The 21,002-nt window shown below is 46.4% G+C and overlaps 1 protein-coding gene across 1 annotated transcript in view; it reads right to left on the reverse strand.

Moving 5' to 3' along the window:
* LOC309523368 (steroidogenic factor 1-like) overlaps positions 1–8,836 on the reverse strand; it is a gene marked incomplete at its 3' end in the record, with an annotated part of 55,928 nt that extends 47,092 nt beyond the window's left edge. Inside the window, exons 1-2 of the mRNA XM_082207144.1 lie at positions 8,606–8,836; positions 1,432–1,573 (exon numbers count right to left, since the gene is read on the reverse strand). Coding sequence (XP_082063270.1) covers positions 1,432–1,573; positions 8,606–8,710 — 247 coding nt within the window. The 5' untranslated portion in view covers positions 8,711–8,836. The remainder of the gene's footprint in view (positions 1–1,431; positions 1,574–8,605) is intronic.
* Between the last annotated feature and the right edge of the window lie 12,166 nt (positions 8,837–21,002).

Consider the following 21,002-nt stretch of genomic DNA (forward strand, 5'->3'; position numbering starts at 1 on the left):
CAAGACAGCAACCCGCAGCGGCAGCGGCAGCGGAAACAGAGCTGGAAAGTCGGGTTTTAAACTGGGAGTACCAGCAAATAGTGTGCATTGAATCGGTACTGCGGCTTTTTAATTGCTAGACTCTAAATGGGAAATATACCAGTCTTCAGACCACTCAGTGGAAACAGAGCTGGAAAGTCGGGTTTTAAAAGCAGTATAAAAATAAATGCGGGTTTTTTTCAGGACTTCTCCAGCAAAGCGCACCGAGCATCAGGAATTGGGTCTGGGCAATGAGACGTGGGGAGGGACTCCTGTCAGATTTAATTATCGCCCTATTGCTAGCCCTTTCTCAAAGAGTCAGCATTATGACGTGGGTGGGGCGGGCACGAAACGCTCCTTGGACATAAGAGCGTCAGAAGAGGCTGCACAGGCATTTTGCCTCAAGAACATAAGAGGAGCCCAAGGGGGGGGGGCATCCAGCCCCGCATCCTGTTCTCACAGTGGCCACCCAGATACCCCCATGGGAAACATGCAAGCAGGATCTGAGCACGTCTGAAAGCATTGCTGCCATTGATAGCCTTATCATCCTGCATGAATTCGTCCAATCCTCTTTTAAAGCCTTCCAGGTTGGTTACCATCACTGGCTCCTGAGGAACCACAAGAATACTGTCATCATTACCCGACTTTCCCAACGATAACGGCCTTAGGGGGCCTCCACTCAAATGGAACACTGAATTAATAGTAATAAGGATATTGTGGCTTGCAACTAAGCTTGACAGCATACACAGAAAAAGCACTCAGCTCCTTTACATTTTACATGGTCTCACTTCCAAGAGTCCTTGCAGGGTAAGGTCCCTGCCCTTCTTCTAGAGACCCACGCGGGACACATGGAAACCCAGCAGAAGGAGAAGGGGGGATTACTGGGGGACGGGGTGGGTAGAGGGGAAAGAGGCTAAAGATATAAAGGAAGCAGATCTAGAACATCTCAAAAAGTCTCTTTTAAACCACCTGGCACTGTTGTTTGGGTGGACGCTGTGTGTGGAGGCGTGCTCTTTTCAAAAACGCACGTCCTGGCCAGGGAAGGTTTTGCATTCTAGGCAAGAAATGCATGTATACCTATATGTTTTGCTTCCCCGCCCCCTCAGAGGTAGAAAAGCAACGGGCGTTAAGAGGGGGAACGAGGAAGAAAATGGCTGGTAGGAGTCAAGTCACCAGTCCTTCCACCCACCCCCGCCCATGTCAAGTCTCAAGTCCCCACATCTTGTTTGGGCTGGAGCAGAAACCCTCTTGGCCGCGGTTAGCTCAGAGGCAGCAGCATCCAGGACATAGGCTGGATGTCAGGATCCCTCCCCCACCCACTTGGCAGAAAGCACTTTCCCGTCAGCACCTACCTTCTGTGTTGCAAAGACTCACCCCCTCCCGCCCGCCCAAGACTATGCCAACTGGAGTCACCTTCGAGTTTCATGCCCACCACAAGGCACTTCTGGAATCGGCAATAGGGACACCTCTTGCGTTGTGTCTTGTCGATCTTGCAATTCTGGCTCTCAATACACGTGTAGTGCTTGTTATTCTGCACAGTTCTCTTGAAGAAGCCCTGAGGAGGAGGAGGAGGAGGAGGAGGAGGAGAAGAAGAAGAAGAAGAAGAAGAAGAAGAAGAAGAAGAAGAAGAAGAAGAAGAGTTTGGATTTGATATCCCGCTTTATCACAATCTCCTTTTCCCATCCTCCCCCACAACAAACACTCTGTGAGGTGAGTGGGGCTGAGAGACTTCAGAGAAGTGTGACTAGCCCAAGGTCACCCAGCAGCTGCATGTGGAGGAGCAGGGAAGCGAACCGGGTTCACCAGATTATGAGTCCACCGTTCTTAACATCTTAACACCACATCTTAATAAAATGTGCGGGGAAAGTGTGAGAAGTTCAAGGAGTTTGGAAGTGCGAAGAATTCCCCAGAAACGGGGATCACAGGTGGGTCCCACACTCCTCGCCTTGAAGACCCCACCCTGCCCAAAGCAGCTGTCACTTGGGAGGAGAATTCAAAAATGCTCTCTGAGTATGCCCAGTGGAACTGTTTACGGGATCACCTCTCCTGGTATGCCCTGCAGAGGTCCTTAAGGTCCATGAATAATCATAGTTTAGAGGTCCTGGGTGTGGGATGTGAAACACAAGAGCAGTCAAGTACAACATTCCTAGAGTGAACATGTTTACACATGGGGAGGGATGTTTGTCCAGCCAGCAGGTAAACTTCCTGTTTCCTTCTGGGCTGGGGCAGACTTCCTTTGCATGTGACTAGAGGTGGGTGTGGCCTCACCTGTGCAGGTAATGACAAAAGCACAGGGCAGGGCAGCCATCTCTCTCTCTTTCACCACATGCATCGAAGACACAACATCTACTAAGCCAAAGATGCCCTCTTGGCTTCCCAAGAGAGGACAAAGGGACTGTCTTCTTAAGAGATAGATTCCAAGTGTATGTTACTTCATTAAGCTAAGTCTGCCTTCTGGGATCTGAATGTGAACAGAATGTGAGTAAACTCTTTTTATACTTTTGTAAAAGACTGTGTTGTCTCTTCTATTTTATGAGGGAATAAGGCGAAATTACCAGAACAGTTATTATAGAGGCTTTAGCGAGCCTGAGCAAACGCTGCCGTTGCAAACTTAAAATAAAGGGGAATGTGTTACTCTGCTGAAATTGGGGAACTTGTTAACACAAGTTGGATAAGGATATAATCAGACAATATATCCTCTCCTGCATCCCTGAACATTCCCACACTGGGCCCTAAGGAAGTCAGATTATCCTCCACCAGGGCCAGGGCCTTCTCAGTGATGGCTCCGACCTGGTGGAATGTTCTGTCCCATGAGACCAGGGCCCTGCAGGATTTAATTCCTTCCGCAGGGCCTGTAAGACAGAGCTATTCCACCTGGCTTTCAATTTGAACATAGCCTAATCTTTTAGTCCCCTTCCTTCCCTCCCCCTCCCCTTTTTATGAAGATTACCTGCTCTGGGATCCCACAGCTCATTCTCCCCTGGTCTCCTCGCTGGCCCAAATAGGACTAACTCAGCCAGCTAGCCCTGGTGATCATCTAATGTTTGTTGGATGGATTTCCCCCCCAATTGATTTTTGAATTCTGAATTTATTGTTATTCACGTTTTATACTGTATTTTAAGCTGTTTTTTGTTGCCTCAATTAAGTGTTTTAAATTTGTTGTTAGCCGCCCTGAGCCCGGTTTTCTGAACTGGGAAGGGTGGGGTATAAATAAAAATTTATTATTATTATTATTATAACTCTCGCTTTAGTACAGTAAATATGCCAGACCTTCCAGAGCAGAGCCTATGATTCTGAGGAACTCACGGTGAACCCGACACAGATGAAGCTCGGGTGCAGGAGGGAGAAGACTGTACCACCTGAGGCCCTTCTTCGTTTGCCCCCTCCACTGGAGACCCGGTGAGCTGCAGTAGGAGAACGGGCCTTTTTAGTGGTGGCTCCCCGCTTGCTGAATGCTCTCCCCAGGGAGGCTCGGCTGTCACCTCCAATACAATGTTTTACTTCAGCCAGGCATTCAGCCAATTAACATTTTGTGTCCTTTTAAATGTGTTTAGATAGCTAGCTCTGCTCCTTGTCTCAAAACCCAGTTCCCTCTGGTGCTCTTTGGGACACAAGAGGGGCAACTGGGAAAGCGGCAGGGTGGAATCGGGAGACCTGAATATGTGTGAGAGTGTATCCCACTACACATGTACCAAAGCATTATGATCATCAACTCTGCTCTGGGAAGGGTGACTGTAACCATTTTTGCATCCTTTATCACGGGTATCTGAAGGACTGTTCAAGGAACAGCAACACTGCAAAGGGGAGACCAACCTGGCCCCATCCGTGGGCCAGTTAGGAAGAAACTGCTCCAACACTTGCTTTCCTCTGCCTTCCTCCTTGTTTATTTCTTTTGTGCCATGTCTCTCTGGTGGTGAGTCTGTGGGCATAGACTGTTTTTGTCTTTACAGCTGATAGATACTTTGGGGCCCTTTGTAAGATGATAGTGATACTATTAGTAATCATAAATCCATTTAATTTCCCTCTGATTTCAGTTAACGTTCTCTCTGTCTTTCAATCATTTTATTTGTGTGCTGCCTTTCCAAAGTTAAAACCATATTCAAGGCAGCTTACAACATGTAAAAAAACCCACACAATTACAAACATTCCAAAGTAGTCATAAACAATAAACAACAACAACAACAATCTCTAAACAATACCACAACCCAAGAGTCATGTCCCCATATGCATCTGATGAAGAAGCTTATACCATGTTAATTTTTTTGGTCTTAGCAGTTCAGGAAAATGGAAATCTGCTTCATACCTAGGCAGAACTTTGGTTCACCTGACTCAACACTGCCTGTATGGACTGGCAGCAGAGCTCACGGGCAGGGGTCATTCCCAGCGCTACTTAGAAAAGCTGGAGATCGAACATGTGGCTTTTAAAATATAATAATAGTTTCCACGTTTGGATGTTTGCTTATTATAAAGTACCTGTTGTAAATTATCACAGTTTGGAACTACATGCAGAAGACCACACATCGCACCAGGAGTGAAATAATATCATATCATATCATATCATATCCACATGAGGCAGCTCGGAAATGGAAGAGGGAGACGTTTGAGCAAAGCAGGGATGGAGGAACAGTGAGAGGAGGAGGGAAATGTGGCACAACCGGGGAGAGTTTCAAGGCTGAGCAGGGACAATAACCGGAGCACCCTGGACCCAAGCACTTGATAGCAAAGGGTACAACTCCCATCACCCCTAACCAGTCCGGTGGCCATGCTGACTGGGGCAGAGGAAAATTGGGAAGCCAGGGACCCCTTTGGGGACCACAGCTCCAATATAATTAGCATCTAATCAAGCTGTCGCATTCTGGCCCCCACCATCGCCACCTCCCTGACTCCTATCAAGGAGGGGCGACAAGCACCCAAAACTCTGAGGTCCAGCTCCGAGGGCCTTCTGGCAGTTCCCTCACTGCGAGAAGCGAAGCTACAGGGAACCAGGCAGAGGGCCTTCTCGGTAGTGGCGTCTGCCCTGTGGAACACCCTACCATCAGGAGATCAGTAATTATATAACATTTAGGAAACATCTGAAGGCAACCCTGTATAGGAAAGCTCTATAAGGTGTAATGTTTTACTGTGTTTTACTATTTTATATATATATACTGAAAGCCACCCACAGAGTGGCTGGGGCAACCCAATTAAATGGGCGGGGTAAAAATATTTTTTTCTTATTATTATTCCAATTCCATCACATCACCATCACCACCTTCACATAAGGAGAAGAATCACATTATATTGTGATTATTTTAAATAAAGCACATTTCTGCAAGTCATTTTGTCTTGTGAACTTCTGCACGCCGCCGATGACGTCACAACCTCGGGCAATTAAATAAAAAGATCTTCGACTCAGAACGGGGGGGACGGCTCAGCTCCAGGGATGAATCCCTAGAAGAGGTGGCCTTACCCTGGGGAAAGGGAGCCTCAAGAGCGCGCCTCTTCTCAGAATGCAAGATGGGCACGGTTCCTCAGTTGGCTCCACTGCCCAGGCCCCCTCGCTTCAGCCCCGGCACCTGTCTGCAGATACCCCATGCCCTGTCATATTCTGCCTCCTGGAATCTAACCTTCAGCCAGGATGTTAAACTGCAAGAACCAGGGGGGGGGGGGGAGCAGTGCCGGCTTACCACACAATTGTTAATTCTGAATTTCAGATTGTTGTAAGCCGCCCTGGGACCTACTGGTGAAGAGTGAGCAATACATTTATTAATTCTAATTATAATTCTGAAGTGTAAGTGAAGGAATACACTTTTTCCAGCGAGAGACTGAGACAGGGTGGCAGATGTTTCTTAAGACTAGAGTTTCTCACAGGACCTAACTGGCAACCCACCCACCCCCGCAAGGCGCTTAGGGCATTATCAGTCCCCCAGGGAAAGCGCATCTCCCTTTCGCTGGTGGTGAGGGTGGGGGCGGCCGGGCCTTCAAGCTGGAGCTGCCGATTCCCCCCCACACACACACACACATGATGGGGGGAACCTCTGGAAGTTTGAAGAGACTCCATGGACCTTGCCCTTCCTTTGTGGGAGCCTCACGACAAATGTGACAGACATACCCCGAGACACATCCTTCCGTCTTTGGGCCTCTCCCTCCCCCACCTTCCTTGATCCTACCATTAAGGTGTGAATCTCAAAAGCACCGTCTCAAAACAAGCAAGCAGGCAAAAACACCTTTAGAGACAGCAAGGGAGGACGCGGGAACTGGAAAGAAACTAAACCGAACTGAATGAAGAAAAACAGAATAATGTCTTCCCTCTCCGGGCAAATAAATAAATCCACAAAGCAGAAAAATGACCAAGAACAGACATTTTTATTTTATTATTATTATTATTAATAATAATAATACCCCGCCCATCTGGCTGAGTTTCCCCAGCCACTCTGGGCAGCTCCCAATGGAGTGTTAAAGACAATACAGCATTAAATATTAAAAACTTCCCTAAACAGGGCTGCCTTCAGATGTCTTTTAAAAATAAGATAGCTGCTTATTTCCTTGACATCTGATGGGAGGGCGTTCCACAGGGCGGGCGCCACTACCGAGAAGGCCCTATGCCTGGTTCCCTGTAACCTCACTTTAAAGGGATGCCCTTGCTGGGTGTCATCATTTGGGGGGGGGGTGGAGGGCAATATTCGCCTCATCCCCCCCCCCCCATTTCTCCCTAACCCTTCTCGCACCCACTGCTTGCAAAGCGGCCCTTCCCAGCAGGGGCCCCTGCCGAGCATCGTCCTCTGGTGGCCTCCGGAGACCCTGTTTGGCGCAAACCCGTTCCTGGAGAGAAGGACGGAGCGGGCCAGCCGGGTCTGGTCTTGAGCACCACTAGGCCTTTTGCACAGAAGGGCCGAGTGCAGCGCTCCGGGGCTCCATTTGGTTCACCCCCTCGACTCCAGGGAAAGAGGCGCGCAGGGTCCTCGGGCGTCTTTCGCGCAGCCATATATTTTCCCGCGCCTAAAAATCTACAAGGCACTTTCTTGGAAAATAATTGCCATCACATCCACACCCCGACGTGCACATGCTGCTCACCAGAAAGCGTCCCCAGATCCCCAACCGCCAAACGCCCCCCTAGGTTCAGTTTTTCAATAATATTAACTGCTAAGACTTGTGGTTCCCCAAAAGACGAATCTCCTTCTTTGAATCACATTTTGAGAACTCCAGACCGGGATGCATTTTCCCGGACACATTTCCTGATCGAGTCGCCCGCAAACCAGTCGATTTCGTTTATTCCGGAAGCATTTTATTCATTCTCAGAGAAGATTTCCAAAGAATTCCTACCGCGCATTTTTCGAAAAGAGTTTTAGGGACGAAAAGGCCCCGCAGGGGAAGCATTTGCCCCCGGCCCCCACCCCCTCCCCGGAACAGACTTAGGGAACCTATCGCTCCTGAATGGGAGTGACATCAAATCGGCGTTACATGCGATTTTGGGCGCCGGATCACGGACTCCTTAAAACTCGCCATCCGTAAAATCGGGGTTCGAAGAGAAGTGATAAACATTCGCAGTCCTCCTGTGGCCTCTAAAATATCACAAATGATCGAAAACAAAAACCCCAAAGGAACTGAGGCCGTATTGTGGGTTCTACAGGGCGAGCGTTGTGGGGCTACGCTACAGAGATGGGCCCGAGAAAATTAATAATAATAATAATAATAATAAATTTTATTTATATCCCACCCTCCCCAGCTGAGCCGGGAGAGTGACGGCTTCTACAGGTCGAAATATGTACCGGGATTTTCAACAGAATATGGGAAAGGTTCTGGGGTTAATGAAATACTGTTCTGAAGCGCTGGGTAATCCAGAGTTCGATGTGGATGGCTTGGTGCTTAAGAAAAATATATTTAACAATATATTTATCACTATTTCATATAACCATGAAGCAGTGATAGCGATAATAATTCAAATTTTGTTTGCATCCTAATTATTTCCTTTTCAATCCTGTACTCACCGTTTTGCCCTGCAAATATTTGTAAACCCCATCCCTAGCCGAGAGATGAACCCAGTGGCGTAGCGTGGGGGGTGCAGGGGGGGCCGGCCGCACCGGCCGCAACATCTGGGGGTTAGGGTTCGGGAGCGCAAATCCACGGGTTAGGGGGCGCAAATTACTTGCCTTGCCCCGGGTGCTGACAACCCACGCTACGCCACTGGATGAACCTCTTTTAAATACGCACGTCCAGCGTCATGTATTAAAATACGCCACCATAATTTTCTGCACTGACGGTTTTGCTCTGGGGTGTTTTAGGGCGCTGCAGTTAAGAAGCCCAGGGCGATAGCCAATTTTCAATGCGGCATTTATTATAATAATCCCATCCGGGGGTCATTATTCAGTCGGCGGTTGGAGCGGAGTTCATTGGGGAAGGGGGAGCCTGCATTTTTTAAAAAAGAAGGCCATCCGACCCCACAAGCCCACGCTGCTGCCCTGAAATATTTTTGGGGGTCCAAATCTGGGGATCCCTGATCTCAAACCTCTTCCTTCTCTCCTTCCTAAGAAGAAGACCACTAAGCCCCTTTCTCGACTGCGGAAGGCAGTCCCGAGCGGGTCGCTGTCCCTCGACGGCCGGCCCTTACCTTGCAACTCTCGCAGGTGAGCAGTCCGTAATGGTAACCGGATACCTTGTCCTCGCAGACTGGGCAAAGCTCGTCCAGATCATCCTCGTAGGAGCAATCCATCATCTCCTCTGAAAGTAGGAGAGCCGGGCAGCGTCTGAGCCTTAATCGGCGGTGATGGTGGCGGCGGGTCCGGGACCTAAGGGCGGACTGGCAGCGGCACCGACCGACCGACCGATGGGCAGGGGAGGGCAGCCGCCTTTATAACTGGGCGGGGAGGCTGCGCTAGCCCAGTCTCTTCCACCGCCTCTTGAGGTGGGGGTGTGGGCGGGAGTAAGAAGCGCCCAGCCGAGGAAGGAGGGCGCTGGGGAGTGGAGAGTTAGGGCTCCATTATACCCATGGGGTGGGGCGTCGGGAGTCAGAACCCCCACCCACCCGATGGGGGCAGTGCTCCCCCCCCCCCCGTGGCCTTTTGAGCAGATCTCCGCTTGCCCCACCTCCTGGCGCAGCCCGAAGACGAAACGTCCCATCCTCATCAGCCCAGCTGGAGACTGGCTTCCATGCACTTGAGGCCCCGACGGGGCGCACTGGCTACTCAGGAGCAACAGTGGAGGCGAAAGGGCTACATTGGCTCCCAGTACCTTTCCAAGCACAATTCAAAGTGCTGGTGCTGACCCTTAAAGCCCTAAACGGCCTCCGTCCAGTATATCTGAAGGAGTGTCTCAACCCCCATCGTTCTGCCTGGACACTGAGGTCCAGCGCCGAGGGCCTTCTGTTGGTTCCCTCCCTGGTTTCCCACCCACCCCCACCCCACTCCAGATTGGAGCGACCGAAACTTTGTGCTCCTCGGGAAAACATGGGGCGGGGGCATGGGGGGGGGTATTCAGCGGCCTTCTCCTCTTGGGGGGGGGGAGTCTCCCTCCGGGTTTGTTTTCTCTCACCCTGGATGGTTGGGTGGGTGCACGCGTGTGTGACGTCGACCGGGCCTCCCCAGTGACGCGCTTTGTTCCTCACGGTCAGCCCGGGGAACTGGCCAGCAGCCCAAAGCGCGCAGACTGAGGCGCCGCGGAGATTCAGCCGGGCCGGTTCGCCTCGGCCAGGAGACTTCCTGGATTTCAGGAGGGAAAATTACCCCCCCCCCCCTTCCAAAATGTGTTTCGGATTGTTTTCAGGAAAAAAAACCAAACAAGACTCGGAAGCATCTTTTCTTTGCCTGTGTCGAAAGAGAACACGCGTCAGCCGGAGAACTTCATGCCGCTACCGCCGGTGAAAAGAAAACGGGGGGTGGCGGTTTTTATTTGTTTCCCCCGCGCCCAGCCTCATGTGCCGTTTTTATTTTCTTCCACCCACTCAGCAAATCACGCTCCAAATTATTAGAGATTTGGGTAATTCGGAAGGCGGGGAGAAATATCAATCTTACTGTTATACCATAACATTATATACTTTAAATATAATATATTACAATTCATAGCATGTTAATATAAATTAGAATGTATGATAATTATGTAATAATATATTGAGGGCAGAAGACATATACAGTAAATATTAGAGTTGTTATACAATATTGTGTTATATAATTTATAGCACACTGTGTAAGATATAGTAATGTTAATACGATAAAATATTATAAAATATTTATATTATTATTAATTCAGGGGGTACATTAATATTATTTTTGTTATACTATGATTGTACACTATACATTTTATATAATATTAAAATTTATACTTTGTAACATATTATAAACGGTAATTATGATAAAATATTGTAATGTATTAATTTTTTATTGTGTAATAATAATATTGTAAGCCACCAGCACGTTATGCTCTCGGGCAGCAGCCTCAGCACACACGTATCGCTAATAGATACATTAAACATGATCATCATAACATAAAGAAGCATCGGAAGACGGAGGAACGCGCCAAACCAATGTCCCATAGCAAGCCTGAAAAAGGATTTCGAACCACCTTCAAACGAAGGGATGAGCAATTTAAAAGAACGTGCTCCTAGTATTTTGTCTTTTTTTAATGCGGTGATGGGGAAATCCACATGACAAAAGAGAGTGGCCAACGCAGCCCCTCTTTCTGCAGCGGTTCTCCCTTTTGCACAAGAGTATTTCCCCTAACCAGGTCTCCTCTGGGTGCTGCTGATGCGCTACAGGGCGCAGAGGCAAAGGACAGACACGGTTCAGTGGCAGAGCATCCGCCTCGCGCTCAGGACGTCCTCGAGTGTATCCCGCTCAGCATCTCCAAGCAGGGCTGAGAGAGACTCTCCTTGTCTGAAATCCTTGGAGAGCCTCTGAGGCCCTGAGCAAGGCGGACCCAGGGGTTTGGTTCAGGTTCTGCAGGCCTTCAGCATCCCCGGAAACATCTACCAACAGACAGAAGCGCTCCAGTCTGGCTTCGCCCTTCCCCTGCGCTCTTCCTCAACGTGCGCGCCACTCTCCGGCAGGGCCAGTGAGCACGATGTTGCTGTGCGTCCATTCTTACTTTGCCAAAACTGCCTTTTTTCATGCATGTACCAAGTGGTCCCGTGATGATGATGAATGGATTGCAGCAAATCTCGATGAATGCTTCAATAGACTACTGGATTATTTCGTGGGTTGTCTCAGAGAGGCTGAGCTGAAACACTTTTTTATACACGAGTTCAACTTGCTTCAGACAGTTGAAAAGGCAAAATGTAATGCACTTGCAAAAGGAATCGAAAGCGAACAAAACAGTAGGTTTCCTCGCATTGTCCCTGGCCATTGACCGTGCTTCCTCGGGCTGATGGGAGTCAGAGTCCCACCAGGCCGAAAGGGCCAAGAGATCCTTGTCAGAGGCCGGGAAGAACCCCCTGAAGGCGCTCGGTGCAGCCTCCCCCCGCCCCCGCCCCCGCTCACACTCACACAGGGCTGGGGCTCTCATCAGGACATCTAGAAAGCTGCCTAGGGCGCAGACGTCAGGGGGGCCCCGTAGAGAACTCTGAGAGGCGCAGTTTTATTCAGATTAGTTTTTGTTATATCTTATACATTCCTAATCATAGTTTACTTTTATTTTATATTTTGAAGAAGGCAATCAGTTTTCAAGTAGTACACACATTGGAATTCTTTTTTATGTATAAATGAAATAGATAGACCGTGGAGTTGCTTGGTAGTTATGTAACACACACACACAAGAAGTGAAAATACACTTCATTTTAAATTTTACAGTTACAGCTTAATCTTCTATAGAAAATGTATTCATCTTTTTAGTGAGTTACAGCTGATAGAAAACAACCAGATGGACCAACGCACCCAAGCCACACATCTCTCCTGGGAGAGACACGGTGGCTTGGACGCGCGCAGGCTCCGCACTGCCCCAAACGGTCCACCCGCCACCCCCCCCTCAGCTGTAGGGCGGCTGAGTGGGAGGAGACAGGAACACTCCTTGGAGGCCCCACAGAGTGTCCTACCCCGCCTTGCTCTGGCTTGCCCCGCCCCACGGGTAGCTGGCCCTGTCCCTGGGCATAGGGCGCGCGTGCTACCCCAGGCACCCAATCGGCTTGCTCCACCAATGAATGGGGTAACTGTGCCCCTGAAGTGCATAGCCTGCGAGTCATTTGGACTCATAGCTGTCCATGGAGGCGCAGGTCAATTCTGTATCCAGGGCAGCTGTCTACCAGCTCCACCCTACCTGCCCGTGGACTGTCTCGCCAGAGTGGTGCATGCTCTGGTTATCTCCCGCTTGGACTACTACAACAAGCTCTACGTAGGGCTACCTTTGAAGGTGACCTGGAAACTACAACTAATCCTGAATGCGGCAGCTAGACTGGTGACTGGGAGTGGCCGCTGAGACCATTTAACACCAGTCCTGAGAGATCTGCATTGGCTCCCAGTACGTTTCCGAGCACAATTCAAAGTGTTGGTGCTGACCTTTAAAGCCCTAATCCATGGGTAGGCAAACTAAGGTCCGGGGGCCGGATCCAGCCCAATCAATTTCTAAGTCTGGCCCGTGGACAGTCCAGGAATCACTGTGTTTTTACATGAGTAGAATGTGTGCTTTTATTTAAAATGCATCTCTGGGTTATTTGTGGGGCATAGGAATTTGTTCATTTCTTTTCTTCAAAATATAGTCCAGCCCCCCACAGGTTCTGAGGGACAGTGGACCAGCTTGCTGCTGAAAGAGTTTGCTGACCCCTGCCCTAAACAGCCTCAGCCCAGTGTACCTGAAGGAGCGTCTCCACCCCGACTGAGGTCCAGCTCTGAGGGCCTTCTGGTGGTTCCCTCACTGTGAGAAGTGAGCAACAGGGAATCGGGCAGAGGGCCTTCTCGGTGGTGGTGCCCGCCATGTGGAACACCCTCCCTTCAGATGTCAAGGAAATAGAGAACTACACAACTATTAGTAGACATCTGAAGGCAGCCCTGTATTGGGAATTTTTTAATGTTTGGTGTTTTATTAAGTTTTTATGTCTTGGAAACCACCCAGAGTGGCTGGGGCAACCCAGTCAGATGGGCAGGGTACAAACAACAACAACAACAACAATTGTTATTGTTGTTGTTGTTGTTGTTGTTGTTGTTATTATTATTATTATTATTATTATTATTATTATTATTATTATTATTATTATCTCTCCCCCTCCTTGCTTTATATTTTTATTGCAAAAGTCTTAAGCTTACAGAAGAATCACACATAAAATTCTGATGGATCGCTATAGCTATAATAAGATGCACAACTAACACTTAAAGATAAGTCAAGCACGAAAGAGCCCCACCCAAGGAGATTCACTTGGTTTCTGGATTTACAGCATTTTGAGCCATTCTCCACTCCCTTTGAGGCCCTAACTTCCTAAACTGAAACATGGTGGCTTCCAGGCATCCAGGTATGAGAAGGCTGTGGTTATATATAAGGCACTATTGTTTATCCACAAAGAAACCTCCTTCTTTCACATGTAAGTTCCAGAACAGAGCTTGCGGTCTAAAGGGGGGGGGGGGGGCTGCGTATGGACTCATGTTAAGTCCAGGTTGGAGCTGAGATGGATCCTGCAAAAACTGTCCTGAATTGTAGCTTAGCGTCCACCCTGCCCACTAGAGAGTAGCACTGGCCCTCCTTGTGTGGGGAGCAAGCAGGCAGGCAGTTCAGCCTCTTCCCCCACCCCTGCCCCCCTTCCCCCTTCCCCCTTCCCACCTCCTGGTCTGACAGGCACAGATTTGCTGGAGTTGTGAAGGCAGCACCAAGAAAAAGAGGATCTGTGCAGGAAGCAGGAAGCCAATGCAGAAACCTAGGCCCAGTTCAGTACCTTACTGGGGTTTCAATCTTCCAAGCGACCAATGCACAGAGAGTACAGGATGGACAGTTCAGCTGGGATCGTTTCAGGAGTGGAGGAGTTGCAGCTGTTGCAAATGGCCTGCTTTAAATCACTTACTTGGGAAATCCTTCTTGCTCTGCGTTGTCTGTTGAGCTGGAGAAGCCAAGGGCCCTCACGTGAGTCTCCAGGAGCAGAAACAGCCAGATCCTTGGGCTTAGGTTTCAACCCGGAAAGGATTGACTGGGGTTCCTCTCACCCTCACAACGTGGGCATCCCCGTGTCAGGAGTCCCAGCCACTACTGGACCTTCATCCAATTCACTTCCCACCTCCAAATGGTGGCCAAGGTGGACACAGATTAGTTGCCTCCTTGGCTTTCTCCATGGCCACGTGACCATGTTAAAAAAAGAAAAGAAATTGTGATATGAAATGCGGCTCATAAACCAGCATCAGAATGTGGCAGCAAGGAAGATAAACTGGGACCTTTGCCATAAATAAAGAAGGAGGGGAAAGGAAGTTGCTAAAGGATGCTTGTGGGGGCTTTCATGGCCAGAGAAGAAGCTCATTAAAAAAAATGAGGGAGGAAGAGGAACTCAGCCTGATTTATTGCTCAGCCCTGCTGGGCCTTAGCAAGGTCTCCCCCGGGGAAGAGAGATGCCCTGCCAAGCCAGGCACTCTGCTGAGATGGAGGTTGGTGCCATGAGAACCTAAGAAGAGCCTGCAGGATCAGGCCAAAGGAGCCCGTTTAGCCCAGTGGCCAACCACATGCTTCAATGGGAAGCCCTCAATCACAACCTGAATGCAGAGCCAGTGTGGTGTAGTGGTTAAGAGCGGCAGTCTCATAATCTGGGGAACCGGGTTCGCGTCTCTGCTCCTCCACATGCAGCTGCTGGGTGACCTTGGGCCAGTCACACTTCTGTGAAGTCTCTCAGCCCCACTCACCTCACAGAGTGTATGTTGTGGGGGAGGAAGGGAAAGGAGAATGTTAGCCGCTTTGAGACTCCTTAAAGGGAGTGAAAGGCGGGATATCAAATCCAAACTCCTCTTCTTCTTCTTCTTCCCCTCCTGTGACTTCAGAAGCACTTCTGCCTCCAACTGTGGACGCAGAGCACAGCCATTGTGGCCAAGAGCCTCCCATAGCCCTCTCCTCCTGTGGGAGGGAGTTCCCTAGTTTAACTGTGCACTGTGGTCTGGCTTCTTCTGCACTGGTTAAACCACAGCAGCTGGCCCACAGCGGACCATCACGGTTCCTTTTCACAGACACAAACTGCTTTCTTATGGTTTTTTTGCTTTTGATACGGCTCTTTTTACAAATATGTATGAAAGGTACCGTATTTGTCGCTCCATAAGACGCACCAGACCATAAGACGCACCTAGTTTTTGGAGGAGGAAAACAAGAAAAAAAAATATTCTGAATCTCAGAAGCCAGAACAGCAAGAGGGATCGCTGCACAGTGAAAGCAGTAATCCCTCTTGTTGTTCTGGCTTCGGTACTTGGCATTCCGGGTTGATTTGTAGGGGCCAGTTTGGATGCTGTGAAGGTTCCACCAGGTGAGGGTGACTCGGATGGCTAGTTTAAGACATGCTGAGGCCCTAAGCTATGTTAAGTTTAAAAGGCCCGACAGAATACCAAATAAATAATAAACTTTTATATTTGCATATGTATGTGAGGTTGCAACTAAAAACTAACAGAAGCTAAACCCAAAAGCTACACGGCTTAGGTGTGCCTAAAAGACCACATGACCTCAAAAGAACCTGCCCAGGCTCTGAGGTCTTCAGGACCTTCTCTTGGCCCCCACGACCTTTGGTGGGGATGCAGGAGAGGGCCTTCGCAGAGCTGGCTCCTCCCAGGCAACTTTGGAATTCCCTCCCTGGAGAAGCCAGGATGGCTCCTTCCTTGCTGTCTTTCTGCTGGCAGACTGTTTCATTCCAACAGACCTTTGGTTGACTGTTTTTAAGGAAAGGACTGGTGATGTGCTTTTTTAAGTGTATTATCTGTATGTTTTTAACACAAACAAATATATGGCCCACATGGTCCCTTCCAACTCTACAATTCTATGAAGATACAGATATATATATATATATATATATATATATATATATATATATATATATATATAACATATATAAATGTTTATCAGTGTGTTTTTTAATTATTGTTTTCTGTGTTTTCAGCCATTCTTATTTAAATAATAATAATAATTTTATTATTTATACCCTGCCCATCTGGCAAAACATAATAAAGCATTAAAAACTTCCCTGTACAGAGCTGCCTTCAGATGTCTTCTAAAAGTTGCATAGTTAGGTTTTGCTAAGTTTTCCTGAAAGTTTGCCAGAGAGACCTCTGAGAGAGCCACTCACTCTGAGCCCTGACAGCGGAAGGGTGTAGCCATAGGAAACCTCCACACCTGGCTGGTCTCTTCCTCTGGGCTCTTTTTGGCCTCTCTTCACTCTTACTTCTTCATCTCATCACCAAGCCAGAAAGGTGAGAACTGCAATCACGGAGCCAGGAATTCTAACAAGAAGAACCTGCATGTCTGAGCTCCATTGCTCAGACTCCCATCTTAAGCGGGATTTAAGTATGTCTTTGTAACTGAATTGCCATGTTAAGCCTGAACAAAGCTGCTGTATCTGTTACTCTTCAACAATTTGGAATTTACAAATATTTTAAGGAAACTTGGCCGGAAACGGGAACGGTTTAAAGCAAGGAAGTCTGCCTTCCCGGACTGCAAAAGTATACTGCAAAGAAAGTACAAAGCTGCAATCATAGAAAGATCTTTTGGAATTAAGTGAACTGGACATTTGTTTAAAGAAACCCCCCTCTTGCTGGCAGGAGCAAAAGGGGGGGGGAGAGTGGACTTTGAACCTGCAGGAAAAAGGGGTTTGTAAAAGTTTCTCCCGCTGTGTCAAACCCCCCTGAAACGGACTGCCTGAAATAAGGATGCCGGAAAGAGAACTGTCAGTTTGTTAAACTGTTACTTGGAAAGTTACTTTGTTCTGAGTTACTGGGCTCTGGAAAGATACTAAGTTACTGGACTGTTAAATTTTGAAAATACATTGGGAACTGTTGCAATTGACTCTTGGGAAGATCTGGGGGGATTGGATTAAAAGACATTTTGTTGCAGAAGTTCTGGAAACTTTTTCCCCCTAGAGGACTCTGTTGAAATTGCTGCAAAGTGGACTATAACTTCTAAGTTAGTGGAATTTTCCTCTTAAAAACAATCTACAGGCGTGGGAACGACCTTGACTGGGACATGAGTGGTGCACAAGAAGAGACAACAACTAGATCTGGCAAAGCATACAAGGTAAAAACTTTACAACAGCGAAGAGTTTCGGTCTCAGGCATCCCAGTGACACCAGATGCAACTGGGCAGACAAAAACCACAATGTCAATAGACCCTGTGACACAAGCTCTAGTTAAAATAAATGAGTCTTTGGAATCTCTGACAAAGCAAGGTGCGGAAAACAGTAAAAAATTGACAGAGCTCTCTACAAAGCTTGATCAGAATAGTGTCAATGATCTAGGGAAGAGGGTGACCTCTAATACAGAATCTATTAATAAACTTTTAGAGGACTCTGTTACTACACGTAAAATTGCAGAAGAAGCTAAAGTTTCTGCTGATGCCACTCAGGAAAAGATAATACCAGTCTGTAAAATGTTAGAAGATCATGAGCTGGCTTTGTCCATGCTCAAAATGCAAAGGAAGGAGAGGAACTTAAGACTGAGAGCAGTGCCTGAAAGTGAGAACGACAACTTAGTGGACTTCCTTTCTAAGGAATTTTCGGATTTTTGGCAACAAGACTTGGAGAAGGAAGAATTCAAGATAGTGTCTGCGTTTAGACTGGACAAAAGACAAGGTAGAAAGAAGCCAAGGGACTGCCTGATAACTTTAAGATCAAAAGAGGAAAGAGATAAAATACTGAATCTGCATTTTCAAAGAACTCTGGAGATTGAAGATTCCTTTGTGGGGATTTTTAAAGATATACCAAAATACATTTTGGATGCAAGAGCCCAATACAAAGAGTTGGTTGAACTACTGAGAAAGAACGAAATACTATTCAGGTGGGAATTCCCCCAAGGCCTATCTTTTAAATACAAAGGTAGGAAAATCAGAATAAGATCTGTGCAAGATAAAGATCAATTTTTACGAGACAACGGGGAAGACCTCCTGAAAGGAGTGGTGGGAGTGGATCCAACACAAGTGACAAAAGAAACTACAGACATTTTGAATCTAACATTTGGACTGAAATCACTGACAGAAGACGAACAACTACTCGGAGCGACAGGAGGTAAAAGTTAATAGCAACAAGATGGCCCTGCAACTTCTAAGCTGGAATTGTAATGGCTTGAACCTTCCTCGCAAGAGGAGAAGTGTGTTTCATTTATTGAAAAAAGAACACTTGGACCTGATTTGTCTTCAAGAAACCCATGTGACAAGACTGCATAGAAAATTACTCATCAATAAGAATTTATTTCATCTGATAAAGTTAAGAAAAGAGGAGTGGTTATCTATGCAAAGGAAAAACTTTCTCCGAAATTTATGTTTAAAGATGAACAAGGAAGATTTTTGGCAATTGAAATTCAAGCCCAAGGTGAAAATTTTTTGATATTAGGGATCTATGCACCAAATGAAGGGAAGTCGGAATTTTTCAAGAAGTTGCACGAGATATTACTGGACTATATGGACTACAATTTAATTATGCTGGGAGACATGAATGGAGTAGTATCTACAAATATGGACAAATCACAAAGATTGGTAGTTTCCAAAGATGGGAGACTACCAAAGACCTTTTTTGAAATGACTGAAAACATGGACTTGATTGATATTTGGAGAACAAAGAACCCTCTCGAGAGAGAGGGAACTTTCTTTTCAGAAGCTATGATGACATGGACCAGAATTGACCAAATATGGATCACTAGTGGGATGGCTCCAAAGATAAAGAAAGTGGAAATCTGCCCAAAAACCTGCTCCGACCATAACGCCATAAAGATGGAGATGAAGCTAACAACAGCTGGCTCTTTTAGATGGAGGATGAATGACACCTTATTTAGAGACGAGGAGGTCTATAAAAAGGCCCAAAAAACTTTGAGAGACTATTTTGAAATAAACTTAAAAAGAGATGTGGAAAAAAGAGTAATCTGGGACGCAAGTAAAGCTGTTATGCGAGGATTTTTAATACAACAAAATTCAATAAAGAAGAGAAACCAAAATGAGAAGAAGGATAAGATCATGGAAAAGATAAAAGAAGGAGAAAAGAAATTGAGATCCAAGCCAAAGTCCCAGGAGATCTTGAGAGAAATTAAGTTACTTCAGACACAATACATGGAACTGATGAACCAAGAAATAGAATGGAAGATTAAGCAAATGAGACAAAAGACATTTGAATCTGCGGATAAATGTGGTAAACTTCTGGCTTGGCAATTGAAGAAAAGGCAAAAATTAAATACGGTTACAAGCCTAGAGGTGGAAGGAAAGAACATTTACAAGCCAAATGAGATTAGAAACTGTTTTCAGAGTTACTTTAAAAAATTATATTCACAAGGGCCGCAGAATGAAAGGGACATAGATGAGTTTCTTAAGAAATTTGGTTTGCAAAAAATCTCTCATCAAAGCAAAATAGACCTAAATCAGAAAATAACTGAACAAGAGATAGAAGGTGCCATTCAAAATATGCAATTGGGCAAATCTCCAGGACCAGATGGGTTGACTTCCAGATACTACAAAGCTTTGAAGGAGTGGTTGTTACAACCTTTGAAGGAAGTCTGCAATGAGATTTTGGAGGGGAAAAGGGCTCCAGAATCGTGGAAAGAAGCGTATATTACACTCATACCAAAAACAGAGACTGAAAAGACTCAGCTTAAGAACTACCGCCCTATATCTTTACTTAATGTGGATTACAAAATTTTTGCAGACATTTTGGCAAAAAGACTGAAAAGAGTATTGGTGGATGAGATTCATAAGGACCAAGCAGGCTTTCTCCCAAGAAGGCATCTATCAGACAATGTGAGGAACATAATAGACATTTTGGAATTATTAGAGGTGAACATAAATACTAAAGCAGTTCTGATATTTGTGGACGCGGAGAAAGCCTTTGACAATATTTCTTGGAGTTTTATGAAGAAGAATCTACATGGGATGGGGGTAGGGCAAAGATTCGAGAATGGTATGGGTGCAATATATACAGAACAAAAGGCTAAATTAATTGTAAATAATGTGATAACGGAAGAATTTAAAATAGAAAAAGGGACACGACAGGGGTGCCCAATTTCCCCACTACTTTTTATATCAGTCCTGGAGGTTTTGCTAAACATGATTAGAAGTGACCAGCTGGTTAAAGGGGTTCAGGTCGGAGCTAAACAGTATAAGTTAAGGGCCTTTGCAGATGACTTAGTACTTACTTTACAAGAGCCAGACACTAGTACGAAAAGAGTTTTAGAGCTAATTCAAGAATTTGGTCAAGTTGCAGGATTCAAGTTGAATAAACAAAAAACTAAAGTGTTGGAAAAAAAATTAACAGCCATGGAAAGGGAGAGGTTCCAGAATGAAACAGGTTTGACAGTGGTTAAGAAGGTGAAATATCTAGGGGTCAATATGACAGCCAAGAATGTGAATTTGTTTAAAGATAATTACGAGAAATGTTGGTCAGAAGTTAAAAAAGATTTAGAAATATGGTAAAATTTGAAGCTTTCCTTGTTAGGCCGAATTGCAGTCATAAAGATGAATGTATTGCCTAGAATGTTATTTTTGTTTCAAGCACTGCAAATCCTTGACAAGATGGACTGTTTCAAGAGGTGGCAGAAAGACATTTCGAAATTTGTCTGGCAGGGCAAAAAACCCAGAATAAAATTTAAGATTTTAACGGATGCAAAGGAAAGAGGGGGGTTTGCCCTGCCGGACTTAAAACTTTATTATGAATCAGCAGCTTTTTGCTGGTTGAGAGAGTGGATGCTCCTCGAGAATACAGATATCTTGGACTTGGAAGGTTTTAATAATGTATTTGGATGGCATGCATATTTATGGTATGATAAGGTTAAAGCGCACAAAGCTTTTAAAAATCATATTGTGAGGAAAGCATTATACAATGTCTGGACCAGATATAAAGATTTGTTGGAAAATAAAACTCCAAGATGGCTGTCGCCAATGGAGGCTAAAGC

Source organism: Podarcis vaucheri, assembly GCF_965113315.1.
Source record: "Podarcis vaucheri genome assembly, chromosome: W".
NCBI lineage: Eukaryota > Metazoa > Chordata > Lepidosauria > Squamata > Lacertidae > Podarcis > Podarcis vaucheri.